The 20,290-nt window shown below is 38.7% G+C and overlaps 2 protein-coding genes across 3 annotated transcripts in view; both read right to left on the bottom strand.

Moving 5' to 3' along the window:
* Window positions 1-10,134, bottom strand: part of mxd1 (MAX dimerization protein 1) — a 29,576-nt gene extending 19,442 nt beyond the window's left edge. Inside the window, exons 1-2 of the mRNA XM_079816284.1 lie at window positions 8,911-10,134; window positions 8,119-8,218 (exon numbers count right to left, since the gene is read on the bottom strand). Of these exons, the coding sequence (XP_079672410.1) occupies window positions 8,119-8,218; window positions 8,911-8,977 (167 nt within the window). The 5' untranslated portion in view covers window positions 8,978-10,134. The remainder of the gene's footprint in view (window positions 1-8,118; window positions 8,219-8,910) is intronic.
* Window positions 10,135-10,708: 574 nt separating this feature from the next.
* Window positions 10,709-20,290, bottom strand: snrnp27 (small nuclear ribonucleoprotein 27 (U4/U6.U5)). 2 transcript variants are annotated; one of them, XM_079816172.1, is made up of 7 exons: window positions 20,136-20,290; window positions 19,296-19,343; window positions 19,085-19,205; window positions 18,813-18,925; window positions 11,826-11,905; window positions 11,323-11,387; window positions 10,709-11,007 (listed from the first exon to the last, which is right to left on the bottom strand). In XM_079816172.1, the coding sequence occupies exons 1-7, from the start codon at window positions 20,170-20,172 to the stop codon at window positions 10,953-10,955; spliced, it is 519 nt and encodes a 172-aa protein (XP_079672298.1). In that variant the 5' UTR covers window positions 20,173-20,290; the 3' UTR covers window positions 10,709-10,952. The 2 variants fall into 2 exon arrangements, with proteins under 2 accessions (XP_079672298.1, XP_079672299.1); XM_079816173.1 differs by lacking the exon at window positions 19,296-19,343 and having other exon boundaries at window positions 20,136-20,286.

The raw sequence follows: 20,290 nt of genomic DNA, 5'->3' as shown, positions 1-20,290 counted from the left end.
TGAGCAAAAATGCTGTAAATAAAATAATATTGTGAAATATTTTTACAATATAAAATGACTGTTTTCTATTTGAATATATTTTAAAATGTAATTTATTTCTGTGATGGCAAAAATGAGAATTTTCAGCAGCCACGCTAATCTGGTGCTCAGGTGACATTCGTTATTATTATCAGGATTTGATTCATAGAAAGTTCAAAGGTTTTTGTATCATTGTAACTTTGATCGATTTGAATTTGCCCTTGCAGGATAAAAGTAGAAATTTCTTTCAAAAATAGCTTAGAACAGTAGTGGAAATAAGAAAGTAAATATGTACATTTATTCAGACACCTTCAACATTTCCTCACATTATCACAGTTTATTAGCTATAGTTTAGAAAATGGTAATAAAATATGACAAGAACTATGTATTTTTGGGTATAATATGTCACAGTTTTGAGCTTTTATTTTGCTATCCTTACTTACATAAATGAACTATAGTGTCCTACACTCACTAGTAAAAAATTATATCTGTTGTCTGAATCATTTTGGCTTGACTGTAATGTACATATGAAATCCCAGCAAAACAAAACAAAAACCCTGGCAAATCACATAATTATGATTACAATATCTAAAGTGAAAAGTAAGACCTTTCCCAGGAAATCTGAAGGCAGCATTTCTATACATCAGCAACTCAACACTCTTGCCCAATCAAATTAGTGGACTGGAACTGTATAAAAAGAGTAGAAGGTGGACCTTGCAACTTTGAATGCTACCTGTACAAGATCTTACATGAGCACTAGAGCATGGGTCAGGGTTAGAACACTGCAAACGGCAGAACCTGCAAAGAGTACTGGGAGCTTAGAAGGATCGAATCATCTCTCTCTCATTCATCCATCCTTCAAACTGACCTCATGACCTCACTCTAAAAATACATCCGATGTTGGAGCAGAAGGCATCTTCGCATGTCAGAGTCTCACAAGAACTGTACCCCCTTAAAGAAATCTTCAAAGCACTTCTCATCACATTTATCGTTCATGGCCTTTGTCTGGGTAGACACCATATTTCATTTGACAAAGCTGTGAAGGATATACGGACAATAACACTGCATCTACCCTAACTACTGTCCATAATTGCTTTTTCTGAATGCTATGATACTGGTTGGTTGAATTCATAAACAAGCTCCCTAACATTAGTGCGCCCATGCAAAGAGATCAGCTGATCTGCTCAGCTGGCATCTCGCTCTGGAGGTGGATTTGGGGGGCGGTGCTGGGGATCGACAGATACCAGTGACATAACAGCCTGTATCACTGTGTAACGCCAAGTTGACTCCCCTCGTTGCTACTGTACTTGCCAGACCACCTGTTCCAACACATAAAAGGCCAAGCCGTTTCTTACAACATATCTTGTCCGATTAGCTGCATATACATCCAGTTCACCTTGTGATGGCTCAAAGGCATAACACTGTGTTACCCACACAGCAAAGTGTGCATAGTGAATACAAAAAGGACTTTAAATACGGCACCAGTGCACACATTCATACAGGAACAGGAGGAGAACCCACGGCTGCTGCTATGTGCATTAGCCCACATACCGTCTGAATGTAAGCGAGAGGTAGGAGGAGCTCTGTCATATATATATATATTGGGGGTGTTCAAGCTGCGCTGGTTGCCTGGATCGAGGAGAAGAGGGGGAGGGGGAGAGGAGGCACCAGCCCACCACTCTCACACGCACACAGATCAGGGACACACACTGCCACCCTTCCCCCCATGATCCATCAGGAAACGCAAACACGGAAAGCTGGAGGGGAAGTCAGGTTTGCATGGGAGATCCACCATATAGGAGATCCACCTGACCTACATATAATAAAGGTTTTGCACAACACACACACACACTCAAACGTAAATGGCATTCCTGAGACGCCTTTCAGTAGCTCTGCCATCGAATGCACACTCAAAGCTCAAGCGACTGAATGACTTTCCATCCTCCAAGCGGTGTGAATGGACGGGAGAGCCGTCTAATGAGTCAGGCGTGCAGTTGGAGAGATGTGAGGAGTTTATTCAGCGCAGAAACACCGGTTTGTGCTCTAGAGCTAAAGCGCTTCATGCATGATGCATTAACACCAGTGCTGGCGTAGCGAATGTAGGTTACTTGCATATTCTGAGGCTGTGCAGAAGATTTCTGATGCGTTTGGTGCACCAAAACTTGCTATACTAGTTTGATCTTTTTTATGTATGCTCAAGTTCACTGCAGCTAAGATTATGATTAAGTTTTTCAAGTCATTTTGCACTCACTTGCTTTCCATCACCTGCTATTCTCAAAAGAAATGCAATATAAAACGTAACATGCATTGCATATGCAAATAAAATATTGCAACATGTAATTTACAGAAATTAAATATATCTTGTCCTGTCTATAGCAGTTAATGGGGACCATATTTTGTTTATACTGCAATGCCAAAGAGTGGAACAGGACTACAGCTTTGATACTAATAGCAACAGGAAATGTTGTGGTGACTATTTGCAATAGTCCTTTTTGGCAATCATCTCATTGATGAGTACAGCAAAAAACAGGCCACAAAAATGTCTAACTGGCCTATATACATGGGCATCGGAACCATTGTATGTGGGTGGGACAAGACCCACCCACTTTTTACGACCAATGATATTGGACCAACTCACTTTTATCGTCTCTAATTCAGCACGTCTGTTTACCTACCCCTAACCGATAAACACTTATTATTAAACACATGTTAGACGCTTTATTTCCACTTTATTAATATTTTCTTCATTTTTATTGAAAATAAATGCCTTTCCAATCTGATATGTGATGGGAAAAGGGAGTAGAGTAAGTTCAGCAAAAGGCAGATTCGAACCTCGGGTCGATTTGCGTCAAAACTTGATGCCATGCATCTTACCCTTACACCATTGCAGCTCTATAAAATACAGTGATTTCCGTAATTTTGTCTTTCCCAACCAGACGTTTAGCAAACAAGGCAGTATATTTGTACTTAATGTAAATTAAATCTACTCCAGTAAAATTTTTCTGAGGACCCACCCACATTTTTTTTTGCTTCCGACGCCCATGCATATATATATATATATATATACTACTGTTAAAGTCAGCGTGAAACAGTACATATTTTCTTCCTTATTGTGTCAAAATGTTGGGCAGAACTTGATTTCATCCTTGGGAATTGATTGGATCATAGGAAGGGGGGTGGAGTTTAATGTTTTTGATTAGAAGTTTTTGAAAGAAGTTAATACTTAAAATTAATTCATTTTAATTTTTAATTAATTAAATTTAATTAATCAAAAGTTACACTGAAGACATTTTTGACTTTGACTATTTCAAATGAATGCTGTTCTTTTGAATTTTCTATTGATCAAAGAATCCTGAAAACTGTTTTCAACATAAATTGCATTTTAAAATATATTCAAATTGAAAACAGTTATTTTAAATTGTAATTATAATTCACAATATTACTCTTATACTGTATTTATGATCAAATCGAGCATTTAATGTTTCAAAAACTTTCAAAAAATGTTTTGCAAGTAGCCAACATGACCCCTTATAGTCTAAGGTGATGACAACAAATGTTGGGTGATCACTTGTACTCTACAATGGCATGTCTAGAGACCCGTTCGTTAAAAACAACCTACAATTTCTAAAACGAAACCAACATTTAAACTTCCTCTGTACACACCATAAGGCTGTATATAAATAGCTACAAACCTACTGCTACCCTTGTTAGGCCTTAATATCCAGTTACAAGCCACACAAACATCCAGACACAGATTAGAGTTGGGACTGTTTTCAGCATGTAGGGTCACACAATAACTAGATTTTTATCCAAGGTCATATTCCAAAAACAGTTCAGCTCCATGATTCAGAAGCAGCAGCTTTGACCCTATGCTGACTGTTTTAAAAGGGGCCTTGTGGCTGTGAATCAGTATGTGGAGTATGACAGCAGCGTGCGCTGTCAATAAGTTACAGTTAAAAGATCTCCCCTTAGTGTAATAATACAGTTTATCTGTCCCCAAAGCCCAGCTTACCTTTATCAGACCAGTCAGATTCAGAGTAACACCACATCCTAGCCAATAACAACTAATTTGATGTTTAATATACAGCTGTGTGTATATGGATCAATGAGATTTCACTGTGGGCGGGGCAAATCGATGCAACACCACAGGAATATAGTGCAACAGTGAGGGTTCGCAAGTAAAAATCCCATTAATTTTCAATATAGGGGAATTGATTTTGAACGAAAACTTATGAACCTTTAAAGCAGGGCCATAACCGCCATAGGCATTGAGATGGGTGTGAATTCCAACGTGACGCTTTTAGTTTTTACAGTGAAAGAGTGTGCATTTTGAGATATAGCCTAAGTAGCTAAACATTTACTATTTGACAACTGTTTTATGATGGATGTTTAACGTCCCACAGTAACATACAGTGATGTAAACTACTCAGCTTTTTTAAAGGATTCGTTCACTTCAAAATTTAAATTTCCTAATATTTTACTCACCCCCATCTCATCCAAGATGTTCATGTCTTTCTTTCTTCGGTCAAAAAGAAATTACCTTTTTTGAGGAAAACATTCCAGGATTTGTCTCCCCATCATAGCCTTCCATGTCTATGATGGGAGGTCCAAATCAATGCAGTGTCAAAGCGCTTCAGGGGCTCTGCGCAATCCCACACGAGGAATAGGGTCTTATCTAGCGAAACGATTGATCATTTAAAAAAAGTAAATAAAAAATTAATATACTTTTTAACCTAAATTGTTCCAAGTTCCAAGGATTGCGCAATCACGTCAGACATAGGCAGAATAACTGCCCCAAGCGAACGTGCAAGGACTAATACAAACGCCCTTTACCAAAACACTCCATTTTCAACTTCAAAATCGTCCGACATCGTTGTTTTACCTTTTTTTTGCTAAAGGGCGTTTGTATTTGTCTTCTCATGTGCGCTTTGTAAACACGGGGGGCGGTACTTCTGCCTCCGTCTAGCGTGACCTTTACAACGTGATTGCGCAATCCTTGGCACGTCGCAGAGCAGCGCAAGATGAGCAATTTAGGTTAAAAAGTATTGTTTTTTGAAAATGACAGATCGTTTCGCTAGATAAGACCCTATTCCACGTCTGGGATCGTGCAGAGCCTCTGAAGCCCTTTGAATCCCTTTGAAACTGCATTGATTTGGACCTTCAGCATTTTGGTTTTGTCTGATTTTCAAATAAATTTTTTGCTTCACGTTCAAAGTTAGCAATTTTGTGATTCAGCTTGTAGCTGGTTGGTTTGGTTCATGGCTTATAACAAAAGCATTTTTTTTTCTATAAGAAAAATACTAATGGAAACGAGGCCACCAAATGCACTCTGTAGAAACCAAACAAACCAAACTCCTGTCACGATTACAGCTGGTTAGAACAAAAGCCTGCATTGATGTGAAAGATTTATTACATGTCACCTTATCAAGCTGCGCCTGTTTAGAACATAGTGTAACAGAACATTTTCTAGAACGTGGAGTTTAAGATACATGGCTCACATCATAATCAGAATAGAGTCAAAGTTGGCATAAAGCTGGAATACTGATGATGTTCTCCTTACAAGTTTCTCCAATGAAATGGATCATTTCTTCAGTATTCTGAGGTACGTCTGAATGTAACAGATCATCTGCAGGGCTCGACATTAAGCTTGTTCACGTGCTTTGTCATTCACTTGTCCAAGTAAAAAATGTGCTCGTCCGAAAAAATTTTTGTGTGTGTTGTAAATAAAATGTATTCTGAAGCAATATTCTCACCAGTGTTCAATCAGCTTTGACATATTTAAATCTGCATATTTGTGATATTTTTACTTTTTATAAAGGGCATTTTTCCCCTAATCTTATTAAATATAGGCTATGCTTCAGCTTTCCTTTTATATTCTTAAATTTGATCAATAAATTAAATTAGAAGACACTCAAATTAAATAATTTACACTGAAAAATTACAACTGCATTAAATAATGTTATGAGATTGTTTTAAATATATTTTTTGAATATACAAATAGGAAAGTTTGTTTAAACATTAAACAGTAGGTGGCGGCAGGTGACCGTCTTAATGAGTGAGTCAATGAGTCGATTCGTTCAAACGGCTGATTCATTCAAGAACGAGGCGGTCGTTTACGAATAGGTCATTGAATCTTTGATTCAACCGATTTATTCAAAACACTGAATCATTCACTGACACGCTGTTGCGGTCACACGCGTTCTGCTGAGATCTTTGGTTAGAACTATTTTCGCTGCGGAAATAGAACAAAAACACTCAATATTGCATCTAAAATGTAAGTGACTTGATGTTAATTAATTGTTTATGGAACTGTCATTTGAAATCCGTGTCATTTTCAGTCGTGATGTTATTCAGGAAAACAGCACTCTTGTTGGTAATGTGACGTTGCAACTGTATCATATGTTATAAATATAAATAAACTCCACATTTCTACATTTTTACGGCAGTGTGTTAACGGAGTTTCTCTGTTTGAGCGGTGCACATTTGTTTCGATTTCTCCTCGAGAGGCTACGCGAGCGTCCACAGCGCGAGTGTTAGAGTTACCATCAGTTCATTATACATTATTATCCACTATCCATCTCCACTTACACAAATGAATGCAGAATCATTCTTGCATTTTGGTGATTCCCTAGTTATTTTTTGTTAAAGACCCAGTGAACCGGAATTTGCAAATGATTTGATGTGACTGATTTGACTGATTTGATGTGACAGTGCTGTGACGTATTTCCAAGCGAAACGGAATATTGAATATAGGGCAGGGTTTCACTCCAGCGCTCCTCCGCTCCATCTCACGCTCATAGCAGACAAAAGCCTTGTTTATACTCGACGCGTCCGCAAGAGCGCGAAGGTGCGCGCGGCAAAAATTACGTCAACACGGAGTGGGCGGTCGTGCCCGTTCGTGCGCGTTGGGTGCGCAAGACCCCATTTCGCCTGCCGGTGTGCAGCGCAAAACGGTTGGTGGGGAGTGGTTAAGGATATTCAAACCCAAGCCGTCACATAGTCGTCATCGGAAAGGGAACGCCATTCAAGACCGGAAGTTACTTTTCAGATTTTGATTAAAGATTACCATGGCAAAAATTTTTTTATGTGTATTAACTTGCACGGATTAATTGTTAACCCTAAGACCTGTAATGTGGGCTAACAAAGTAAATAAGATCGATTTTGATTTCATGAGGACTTTAAATGACGGTTTATCAGGCTACTTGTCCGTCGGGCAAGTAAAATTCTCTTTCACTTGCCCCTTCAAAAAATTCACTTGTCCCGGACAAGCGGACAAGCGTTTATGTCGAGCCCTGATCTGTTGATTGGACTTTGAGATGTGGGCGTTGCACTCAAAAGTGCAGGACGATGTACGCGAGCATGTGGGGTTCAAGCGGACTAAGAGAGCCACCAGAGAGAAGCTCCAGTTATGACACTTTTGGATTAAACATGGCCAGGTCCATTTTTACTTGTTCACAATAAGATCTATAATATGCATTCAGAAAATGGGGTGACCATGTCTGCTATTGTCTTGTCTTTTGATCACTTTTTAACAAAACTAAAAATCATGAGTTTGAATGCTTCACTACTGATGTAAACATAAAAAACAGCATTGCCTGATAATAGGTGGTAAACAAGCAATTTCCATGAAACAAATTAGCAATCAGCTCTAGGCCTAATTAGAAAAAAAATGAAGGCAACTGATTTCACCCACTGACAGGCGACGGACAGTTCCAGGCCCACTAATCGGATGATGCTGATGAAATCTGAGGCGTTGAGTAGTGAGTGAGTAAATTGTGACTGTGGGACGTGGGTGGTGAGAGTCACAGGGAGAGAATCGAGCAGCATGCGAGTATACGTCTCTCTCCATGTTGAATGTGGGATGGCGTGTTCTGACTGCACCTGCACGAGGATGAATCAGTGGGTGTGTATGTGTCACGTACACACACGGCGCAGATATGTGCATGTCTGCTAATTTACAGATCACTCACGGGACTCACGGTCCTTTCGCGTGATGTGTGTGAATCATGTTCCTGGTTAGAGGGCGTATTGGGATTCGCTGTAGATAAGAGTACACACTAATAGACCTGGATTCATCACAAGGAAACTAAGTGGAAGTACCTGCTGCTGCAATTTTTCTTGCTTTTGATTTTCCGTTTCAAGCCATCCCTCTCTTTGTTGCTGGTGAAGGGTAACATGGAGGCATACCCGTGCTCCGCTTCTGCAAATTCAAACAGAGACATTTAGAAGCTCATTAGACCACAAAGCGCATTGACCACCTGAAAATCAAAGCGATTGATTACAAATATTGACAATTTTTTTTAGTTCCTGGGAGAAAAGCGGTTATGCTATACAACATAATGAAGCGATTTCTAGGCAAAATGTCTTGCTTTTGGGTCAATGATGTCATCTGAACTGGAGTAAACCCAGTAGCCAGCCGAACCACAACAGATAGGGGGAAGGGGGATGCACAGGAAACCCTCCACTGTAAACCAACAGCAGTGCTTGAAAAATGCATTTCACTACCACATATGCACACATACATGTCATCAAACACCATTAAAAAAAGATATATATGCCATACACGCTTGGGTTTTATCGCTAGAGAGCGTTAACAACACATTAGTGTCCCCTGTGAAAGCCAAGTGTATGGTGACTGACCAGCACACAGTCTCAGACAGCTGAAGTGGACACTTCTCGACGTCTTGATCTTCCCAAAAATGTCATAACAACGGAAAAACCCGCGTCTGCATTTCATGCATTCACTTATAATAAATAGGTCGAAGCACCATTGTTCTTTATAGCAAACAAGCACCTTAGCAACAGTGTCAGGATTAATTTGCATGCCAATATATCATTATATACGTATGTGTGTGCATGCATATACATATATATCGTATTATGTTGCTTTACCTCTTTCTCTTCGATCAAGATATTCAGCTGCTTCGATCAACATCTGCAGTTTCTCAATAGCCGTCATTTTAAGCAATAAACAGCGATAAAAAAATGACAATCCGGGTTAGAAATAAACGAGGAAAAAAAACAAGCAGCAGCCTTTCGTTCCTTCACGGTTCTTCCTCCAGCGTTTAGAGCAAGAAAAATTCCAGTCAGACGAATTTACAAAATATTTTTGTATAAGGCAGCGAGGGAAATGTTTAGATGTGGGGATTGTTGATAAAATGTGTAAAAAAAAATCGAACACAAATAAACACGCTGGTTTCCAAATAGCTGGATGATTAAAACAACGATTTAAAATGTCCCTCAGCTGCCAAAAATAACTCAATTAACTAGTCCTGTTCATATTAAACGAGATTTTGTACATTAAATGATAAAATTGTGAGAGTACGACACGAACAACAACAACAAAACCTTCCAGGTTTGCAAAATCTGGCAACTCTTCCTGAAAGCATGTAAGTGGTGACACTCAGGAAGGTCTAAAGACTTTTATAGATGAGCTGTCCAACAGATAAGAGCTCACAGCTTTAGTTCTGCACTTGGTCAATTTTTAGGCTCTGATACTGACAGCAAACGCTGCTAACTAGAGACCACCGTTGAGTCTGGAAAAAAATAGACCGAAAATACTGGATTGACAGCTCGGTCAGATCGATCTGATGAGGGTACTGGTTGCCAGATTGTATAAATTGTCACACAAAAAGTGTATTTGCACAGCTGGTGATATTTTTAGTTAATAATTTTTGAGCTTTGGTGCTGCTGTGCTGGTTGCTGGCTGGAAGAAAAAAAACAGCGTTCAACCCCAATTCCTTGTTGTTGTTGTTGTAAAAAAAAAACGTCAATTTTGATATGCCTGCACAGAGAGGAAGTAGGCAATACTGTTGTGTAATAAAAAAGGAAAAAATCTTGATTGATCGTTGAAGAAAATGCGTTGAAAATAGGCTTTAAAATAAAATACACGGCCTCCAAAAGTCCAAACAATCGCTGGTTTCGATATATTTCAAGCGTGACAGACGAACTGGCTACTTATTAAACAGCTCTAATTGCACATGCTAAGCTGTGGCTGTGTGCAACTGAGGAAAATTAATCAAAAATAGGACAAAAACACACAGCTAGCGAAACCATAACGTCGTTGAGCCAGGCAGATGAGATGTTTGCTAGCTGCTGTCATGTTACTGTATGCCTGTCAGTAGCTCTGGGGAACATGCGATACTATTGGATGGATGATACAGGAAGCGATCATCTCATTGGATACGTGTGCTGTCAATCAAGCCGATTGTGTCTAGGGAGGACCAATGGCTGAGGTGTATTATAAAGCGTGAATATATGACTGCTGTAATGTGATTCCGCAAGATAATGGTGCAACTAAGCAACACTGTAGCGCCATTTTGGAGCGAGGGTACAGCCTGTGCCGTAGTATCCTGGCATTTGCTCCTGAGCCAAAATGGATTATGCAAATCGTGTATTGTTGTTATGTTATGATTGGCTGGACCGCCACAGTGCTGTCGCCTGTGATTGGACGCCTTTAAAATGTTCCGAACTCATAACAGACACACCTCCCTTGTACATGCTTATAGTTAAAATGACTTCACACGAATTGTAGGTTTTGAACAGATAGCAATGGAATAATTGTATTTCTCTGGTTGTTTTTAAGACCAATTAAATCACCACGTGATAATTCAAGTGGGCTGTCATATTTTTCAATAAACACAATTATGCTAAAATTGCACAATAACAAAATAATGGACAAAGACATTCATCAAGAATTCCCATTTATTTAGTACTGCAAGGTTTTTGCTAAATAAGATATTCAAGGCAAAGCATCCACGAAGTCAAACCGCTTTTTAAAAGTAGCTACAACAAACATCACAGCCATTGACTGAAAAAAAAAACATTTGGAAACACCTCTGGAACACACATTTACATAAACTCGGGGGAAGAAAAAGAAATATACGTTTCATCAAAAAGTCAAAGTCATTAACACTTGGTTCCTGGCGACTCCATCAAGCAATGAAATCCAAGGGTCTGTTGAAACCACCTTTCCTGTTCATGTATTGCCTGCAAGAGAAATATGATTACATCATTGATCTCCTTCCTGCACCAAAACATTACATCACTGCCCACCAATGAGAACGTTTGTCATTTAGTTGTGCAGTACCTGCAGAGGTGATTGGCCAAATACGGTGCTGTTGCTGGGATATTAACTTCTTAAGTTAATTTTCTCACAACAAATGCCGTTTATACATTTTAAAAAGGATTCAATTACAAAATAAAGCCAGTAATTACAAATCACAGAACTAATTTCATCAAGTGAAGGATCTGGGTTTGGGGCAGATGAGCTATTTAATTTCAGAATGCTGTAAATACACAGACCTGTATTTTCTCTTCTGTGACACGTTAATTGCAAATGCAGCAACATTTCCTTCCTTCTTTTTGCCCTGTTGATAAAAAGACAATTATACACCATACATTATTTTTAAATGATGTAAAAATAACTGCGCATTAATACAAAATAGGGAAGAGTATTACAGCACAGAATATTTAAGATATCTTCAATGTTAATTGGTTTTCAACAGGAATATTTTTAGCATGCACTCTGTCTAGCTGTGCCATCTTGTGGTTATTTGGAAGATCAGCTTTGCCATTTTAAAAAAAGCTTGTGGAACAGAATGTACTTTTACCCATGACGACAAAACACCCAAAGACAGCAGCCAATGTTATAACATACTAAACTATGTGATTGACAACAATACATTGCCACTATTTACATATTCAAGTATAAAAAGGTACAAAACGCAAAGAACATCTACTTCTCATTTGGCTGTTCTTGTAGGATGGATTCTAACATGAATTAGCAGAAAAGAAAGTGACCTCACCTTTGTGCTGTCAAAGGATCCAAAGCCCATCTGTTTCATCATCTCGATTTCATCTTCAGTCTTTCCCTGCATGTCCTCAGCTGCAGATGCAATCAGATGAGAAAGGACATCAACTTAAATGTGTCATGCATGGGTACATTCAGAGTTTGTTCCCAGCACCATGATATACACGAATGAAAAGGCATTTCGCAATCACAACCCATTTTACTTCTGTAGTTTGACATTTTTTACTGAGAAGTGTAGGCTGAAGGTCAAGTTCAAGCTTGAGAGTATCTTTATGTATGAACACTAGCATTCAAATGTCTGGAATCAGTAGGTTCTCTTCCACTTTTATTCAGCAAGGACACATTAAACGGATCAAAAGTGACAGTGCAGACATTTATGTTACAAAAGATTTCTATTTTAATTAAACGCTGTTCTTTTCAACTTTCTTTTCATTGAAGAATAATGCATCAGAGAATTATAAAGATTTCAACATTGATAAGAAGTGTTTCTTAAGCAGCAAATCAGCATATTAGAATGATTTCCGAAGGATCAAGCGACACTGAAGACTGGAGGAATGATGCTGAAAATTCAGCTTTGCATCATAGGAATAAATTCCATTTTAAAATATATTCAAATAGAAAATGGTCATGAAAGATTACTTTTTCTTTTTGGAATAATGTGAACTGTTAAATCATACACAATGCCTAAAATGTGTAAAAGATTCACTGCCTATGCACAATTTGTATGTGACAAATGTTATACTTTAACTTTATTAAATAAGTAAACACAGTGAATTTTGATGTGTCATTGACAAAGTATTTGGTACTTTTGGCACAATCTATTTGACACAGTATTGTGGTGATTCGTAAACGGCAATGCGCACTGGGGTACAAGAATCGATCGTTTTATCTCGTATAGTGTCTCATAGTGGACAACAACCGACGCTGCATCTGTGGCGCTTCACTAAGTCCTGACAGAAAGACTAGAATCCTTGAATACCAATGTGCACTGCATACCATTCACCCTATCCACAAGCCTGAATGCCAGCCGAACTTAGCCCCGCCCACAACATTTGAGGTCGGGAATTTCGGTCGGGACTTGATCCGTTGTGGAGCAACTATGCTCGAACCAGAGCTGTTCAGACCAATCAAATTGTCAAGGCGGGCTTTATACGATGATGGACAGATGATCAACAGTACCGTAACCATCCACATCACTAAAGAGTGCTTGGGTTGAATTCGTTCTAATCCTAAACTTGTTCGTACATGCATTCACCTTTACTATTCCTCTCAAAAATGATGATTGTGTTGGTAAGTACTCCGTGTATCCTTAAATTCTCTTTGCAACACCGGCAGAGATCGTTTACACTCATCTTCTTCTTCCAGCGTGCGTGCAGTTGAGTTCTGTTGACAACTATGCATCGCTCAACACACCTTACTTACTCTGTTGCTCTGATTGGTTGTAGGTCTATCCAATTGAGTGCAGAGGCATTTTCTCTCCTGGTTCGGTTGAAACACGCCCATAATCACAGCCCAATGGAGCAGTAACAGACTCATATTCTGACTAGAATTGAGTATGACGACGTCAGGCTACCTATCCGCCCTAAATAGTATTGAATATTATTACTAATGTCACATACTATTTAGGATAGATAGTATGCACATTGAGATACAGGCCATGTTTAATTTTTTTCGGTCCTTCATGTCGGGTTCCATTACAGTCACATGCTGACCAATAGGAGCAGAGAAGCTCTTCTGTACAGCACACAGCATTCAAAAATGGCGAAACGATAGGGAGACGATGGTATTGGTGCTGCTAGGTGAAATAGTGCAATTTTCTTAATTTTTTGGGGCGTTTCTGATAAGACGCCAGCCAGTGCAATACATGCCAATTCGGAAGCCACAGGCTGCGTCCGAAAGCTTAGGCAGCTGACTTGTTGCCTCAATGCATCAGGCAATGACTGTGTAGGCAGTGTTTGTACACAAAGGTACCTTGTGAAACTGATTTCAGACACACTGAGGCATCGTAACCGTTTAATGATCAACAAAACAGAGAGAGCTTTGGTGAAAACTAAGCAATTACTACAATAGTAATTTCTCGCTGACAGCAAGCGATGATTGGTCTGACATGTTTCTTGTCCACGACACAACAAGAATTTAGGAGTCAAAATCACATAATCTGACAGTGACTATCGTAACAAAAATATAGTGTAGTCCGACTCTGAACCCAGCTGAAGTTGTGTGCTGCAGGGTTGGTTAAATAACTGAAATAAGGTCTGTGGTGAACACAAGCTTATGATATTTTCATTTTAATCTACTACATAAAATACACCAGTATAAACCTCTTAAAGGATTAGTTTACTTTTAAATAAACTTTTGTTGATAATTTACTCACCCCCATGTCATCCAAGATGTCCATGTCTTTCTTTCTGCAGTCGAAAAGAAATTAAGGTTTTTGATGAAAACATTCCAGGGTTTTTCTCCATATAATGGACTTCAATGGGCTCCAAATGGTTCAAGGTCCAAATGACAGTTTCAGTGCAGCTTCAAAGGGCTTTAAACTATACCAGACGATGAATAAGGGTCTTATCGAGCGAAACGATCAGTTTCTGCGAGAAACCGAGCAGTATTTATGCTCTTATTTTACCTCTTATCAGAAGAACGTGATCGTCTCTGAGCTCCGCCATAACTTCCGCTAAGTGAGGTCAAAATACGAGCGTGGTCATAGATATAAATCATAGATGCCTCATTCTACTGATCCATGCAGGCTAATGAGGCATCTACGTATACATCTATGACCACGCTCGAATTCTGACCCTTATTCATCGCCCGGTATTGTTTAAAGCCCTTTGAAGCTGCACTGAAACTGTCATTTGGACCTTGAACCGTTTGGAGCCCGTTGAAGTCCATTATATGGAGAAAAATCCTGGAAAGTTTTCATCAAAAACCTTAATTTCTTTTTGACTGCAGAAAGAAAGACATGGACATCTTGGATGACATGGGGGTGAGTAAATTATCAACAAAAGTTTATTTAAAAGTGAACTAATCCTTTAAAGCTTTTACGTCTTGAAAAAGATGGTTTCTAACAAGTGGCTAAACGGGACTACAGAGGCTGTCGGGGACATTAAAGCCTTGTTCAGACTGTCAATCCAAATCCGATAAGATTTAGCAAGTCTGAACGGCCAAACATCACATGAAATCAGATTTTAACAAATCTGTTTCGAGCTACATTCATAAGTAGGTTTAAATCCTATTCAATTTCTTGAAATTCGTTGCAGTCTGACCGCTTTTTGTGTGGTGACCTGATTGGATTTTGTGTGGTTCATGTGACTCACGCCACGTAAAGCATAAACGCCAGACGTTGTTATAGAAACATGCTGAAAGTCACTTGAGAAACAAGGTTGGGTTGTTGCAAAGTGCCGGTTGAGAAGAAAAGGACATTGGAGACATGTTTTGAAAACCGGCAGAAACGTCAGCGTGGAATAAAGCCACTCATATCAGACTCCTATGGTTCAGCAGCTGCCTCAGAAGACGCAGTAGTCCTGTGCGCAGTGGCTACACAATGCCATGTTTTAAATAATACAACATCTGTTTTACAAACCCCTCTATGTTGTGTTTGATGTTGCTGGTTTTGGCTTATGCCTACAAACGCAACGTTATTGCCATAGAAAACCAATGCAGATATTCCGGAAAGCGAAAGAGCTGCATGGACACACAACTCGGATCTGAACAGTTGCGATTCACAGTGTGGACAGTCAAACATTAGATCAGATTCCAATCGGATTTGTATAAAAATCAAATTAGGACTGACAGTCTGAACGAGGCCTAAGGCCGGGTGTCCACCAAAGTGTTTTTTCACGCGGCTGGCTGGCGTATATTCAATTGTTTTCAATGGGAGCGCCGCGTTTTTAGAACGCTATGAGCGTAACGAGGCGCTGAGCGAGTATTTCACGCTCAAGCGCTGAGCGTTTTTTACTGGTCGCCGAGAGTTGAAGAATGTTCAACTTTGAGTAAAACGCAGCGCTCACCACTGTCACTTTTCACCCAGCCATCCAATCACAGTGGAGGAGGGGCGGGACAAATACAACATCGACCAACCGCAACATTCTGCTTGTACAACATCAACAGACAACAACAAGCAGTATAATAACAGAACAAAATAATTTAAAATCAAGAGCCAGGCAAATACTTTACATTGTCTCTGCATTTTTATGTAGAATCAATTCAGAAACAAACTATCTGTGAAATGAGATACTAGTAACACTTCTGCGGTTATTCCGCATCATAAGCAAAGAATCTCAACTGAAAAAAAAAAACGGAGGCGAGATGTTGTCAGGAGAGCGCCAAGCGTTTTCAGCTGGATAAAAAATAATGAACAAAACATGTAGAATAAAGACTAAACTTTTGTTGGTCACAGAGCTTATTTACTAGCCTGGATGCCAGCCGAACTTAGCCCCACCCACAACATTTGAGCTTGGGACGTTCGGTCTGGACTTGATCCGTAGAGGAGTAATTATGCCCGAACAGAAGCTGGAAAAAATGGCATTTGGGGGGTAAAATGTGCGTTATTTTGGCAGGGCTGCCTGCTAAAATTCGCATTCCTGGGTCTGTAAATCACATAATTGGGGTCACATAATAAACGGACTTGGCAATAGGGCTGGGACGGTATGGATTTTTTCTTACCGCGTTTGAAAAGCAAGAAATTCCCGCGGTTCAGCGGTAAACCGCTTTAAACGGCTTCCGATCGAGTTTCGCGCACAGCCGCACACACCAGCGCAGGCAATTGAACATAATAAGGAATATGTTTATTTTACATTTATTTTTTCACGTTTAGAACAGGAACAATTAGAACAGAAATGGAATGATATCTGGAAAAAAAGTGCAGGCAAAACGAAATATAGACTAGGCCATGGTTTACATCCCAGTCATATTTTTTGCTGAGAGAGCAGATCAGATCACGACTGAGAGATCTGAAGATGGAACAGCATAAACAAAGACAAACAAACACATTTTTATTTATCGGTATTGATCAGTAATATAGCCTATATTTATTTGTTCATGTTTATTTATTTCCCATATTTTTACTTTCAGATTACAGTCGTCGTCATCAAACAATCACTTAAACTATAACGACTTTCGCGCACACCCGCCCATATAATATAATATATTATTTATATTTATAGTATTTCTATTTTTATATTACATATTTTTACAAATTCAGGCTATAATTTACATTTACAATTTACATCTCGTGTGTGCTTTTGTCTCAGTGGTTAATGAAGACTATTTAACGAAGGCTCAAGGCTATTTAATTTAACAAAGTGTAGTCACTCGCTGCTCACACTACCGTGATTGTATATTATGCTACGTTTATTATTTATATTTATTTTTTATATTTTATAACATTTACATAGCCTATTTATATTATTTTACATATCTCGTGTTATGTGCGCTTTTGTCTCAGTGGTTCAAGGCTATTTAACGAATACTTTTTAATTTAACAAGGCTATTTAGGCTAATGATTATATATATATATATATATATATATATGATATATATGTTATTTATATTACATAAATAATTTTTACATATTATATAATTATTTATATTTATGTTATTTATATTACATAAATAATTTTTACATACTATATTATTATTATCTCGTGTGCGCTTTTGTCTCAGTGGTGCTATTTAACGAAGGCTATTTAATTTAAAAAAGTGTCGCTGCTCACACTACCGTGATTGGATATTACTTATTATTTATATTTATATTACATATTTTTACATATTCATATTAATTTAGCCTATATATCTCGTGTGCGCTTTTGTCTCAGTGGTTCAAATATTTAACGACGGCTATTTAATTTAACCAAGTGTCGCACACTACTGTGCTTGTAAGCCTGCCAGACGGATATCTTTTTCGATAGCCTTTTAATGAAATTGGAATTTCAGAATCACATAGCCTACTTATATTTAATTGCCTACAATAGATTATTTATTGATTATATTGAATGAAATTTTGCATGCCCAGCTTATTTGTAGTCAATCTTTCCCAAACAGAGTTGGAAGACAGTTAAAACTTACCAGTAGGCTACTAAGGAGGGCTGAGGCAGGTCCAGCTCAGTTTGTTCTTTCTGAAGCCGTGGGGTTTTTTTTTGCCAGCTATGGGAAAAATCGGTCACCAGCGTTCGACACAAACCCACGGCCCGGGCGGTGCGTTCTTTTTTCTGCTTTCATGACTTCTATCTCCCTACCCGCTATTGTCGGCTGCGCAACCATGTGAGAGAATTGTGTTAAGCACGTGCAATTAAAAACCTGCTTATGCGCCTGTATTTTATGCTTTAGTAAAATTTAATTCAAATTATAGGCTACAAGACATTACACGGATACAAATGGAATGTTATAATGGAAAATTGCGCTCCGCAACTCGTAAGGTCGGATTTGCTCCATCTTTTGATTCAGTTTTGTTTAGAAAACCTTGAATCCATATAAGACACGCACGTCATTAGACACAATCCATGTCATTAGAATCAATGAATCCATGGAATTAGACACAACGTGCACACATGTGCAGGCCAATGTTTTTTTGTTTTTTTGCGGTGATGGCGGTGACGATCTCAGACCCGCGGTAGGCGTCACGTGACCGCGGTATTGCGGTAATGCGGTAACCGTCCCAGCCCTACTTGGCAACACAGTGCAGTTTAGTTCTGTTGACATTTGACAGCTAACGTTATGCGTCGCTCCGTTGCTCTGATTGGTTGTAGGTCTATCCAATTGAGGTCTTTCCTGGTTCGGTTGAAACACGCCCCAAAACAACGGAGCAGTATCAGACTCATATTCTGACTAGAATTGAGTATGACGACATCAGGCTACTTATTTACTGCAATAACCCAAAAGTCAATAGAAAAATCCTATTGTTTTTTTGATGCTAACTTCCGGGTTGGCCTGCAAAAGCACAACATCACCGCAGCACTTTATTGTAGGATAAAATAAAGTGCTCCACCTGATATCTGATGGACCTTTGCTGGCTTGTCTTTAACTTCCTTCCTATCATCGTCCCGTCTGTCCTTCTGCCGCGTTGGAGACAGGGAGGAGGAGCGGTGTCGCCGTGGAGACCTACATAAATAAGACAGGCACACAGCTGGAGGAGGGGTTATCAAAAACTAAACATTGAGCTCCCAGAGCTCCACTTTTTATCTAACCAGATTCACAGGCATGTTAAGTTCTTCACTAATCAAATGTGTGTACAGTGAGTGTCTGATGCCACAAGCTCACCTGGATCTGCGCCTTTGGGGGGAGCGTGAGCGCGACCTTCGCCTGTCTCTGTCGCGGGACCTCTCGCGCTCCCTGCGCCTCCGCTCACGATCTCGCGAGGACGAGCGAGAACGCCGCCTCTCTGGAATGAGAAACCACAAAGTCGTTACCAACAAAAGGTTGGGACAAAATAAATAACCTTTATGTTTGAATATTTAAATTTGCCAGCTGCCTGAAATGTCCACTGTGCCCTTCATCTGGTTCTTCAAATTCTTATTATCTATAAGCACAATTAACACAAGGTCAACCAGTGTTAAAAAAAAAATACAATGTGCATGCAACATATATTATCACCACACTAACAATTTAAGATAAACAATAAAGATTTTTTACATTTTAATTTATTGTTTTTAATGTGATCAAGTGTTTTCTAATAATCTACGAATTTCAAGTGCGTTCAATACTTTTTTTTTTTTTTTTAGATAATTATTATTTGTATCCAATTAAAATGAATTCTACAGGTATAATTATGGATTTTAGTGTAATCGATGTTTTGGACATTATTTTATTGAATTAAAAGTGAATTTGTGTGAAAAAATATTAAAATTTTCTATTATTAAAATAATTGTAACGCTATAATTCATTTAGTGTGGTTTTTGTAGATGCCACTGACAACATCTTTAAAAAAAAAAAGAGAATGTGTTAGATGTTACAACCATTGCATTGTTTGTGAAATAAAATAAACATTTAAGAACAAAATCCATCTTTCATAGTTAGTAACAACAAAACCAATCTTTCATAGTAACAACAAGACGTTACTAAATAACATTCAACAAAAACAGTCAGTCACCTTAAAAGATACAGTTAAGCAACAAATGAAATGTTAAAATAATAGTTCAATACTTCCACTTGGTTATCTGTATTACATTGTGCTGTAAAATAGTAGAAATAGCTTGATGAGAAAAATAATTTGATCTGCGTGTGTGTGTGTGTAAATACTGTGCGCAGGATAGCAACAGCAGCCAGTCACACGTTACCATCCATATATTTAAAGCAATAATTGAATTCGAACCTCGTCGTGGTGGTGTTCTGCTCCTGCTTCTCCCCATTATTAGATCAATATGAAGTAGACTCCTTTCTTTTAAACAGCGCTTTCACAAACTGCTAGAAATTTCCAGACTAAATCGTCAGTTGGTCGCCATCAACTGTGCGTCGACAAAAGCAGTC

Source organism: Gobio gobio (assembly GCF_949357685.1).
Source record: "Gobio gobio genome assembly, chromosome: 4".
Lineage (NCBI taxonomy): Eukaryota > Metazoa > Chordata > Actinopteri > Cypriniformes > Gobionidae > Gobio > Gobio gobio.
The sequence above is the reverse complement of the archived record's forward strand: the minus strand, read 5'-3'. Positions and strand labels throughout refer to the sequence as shown.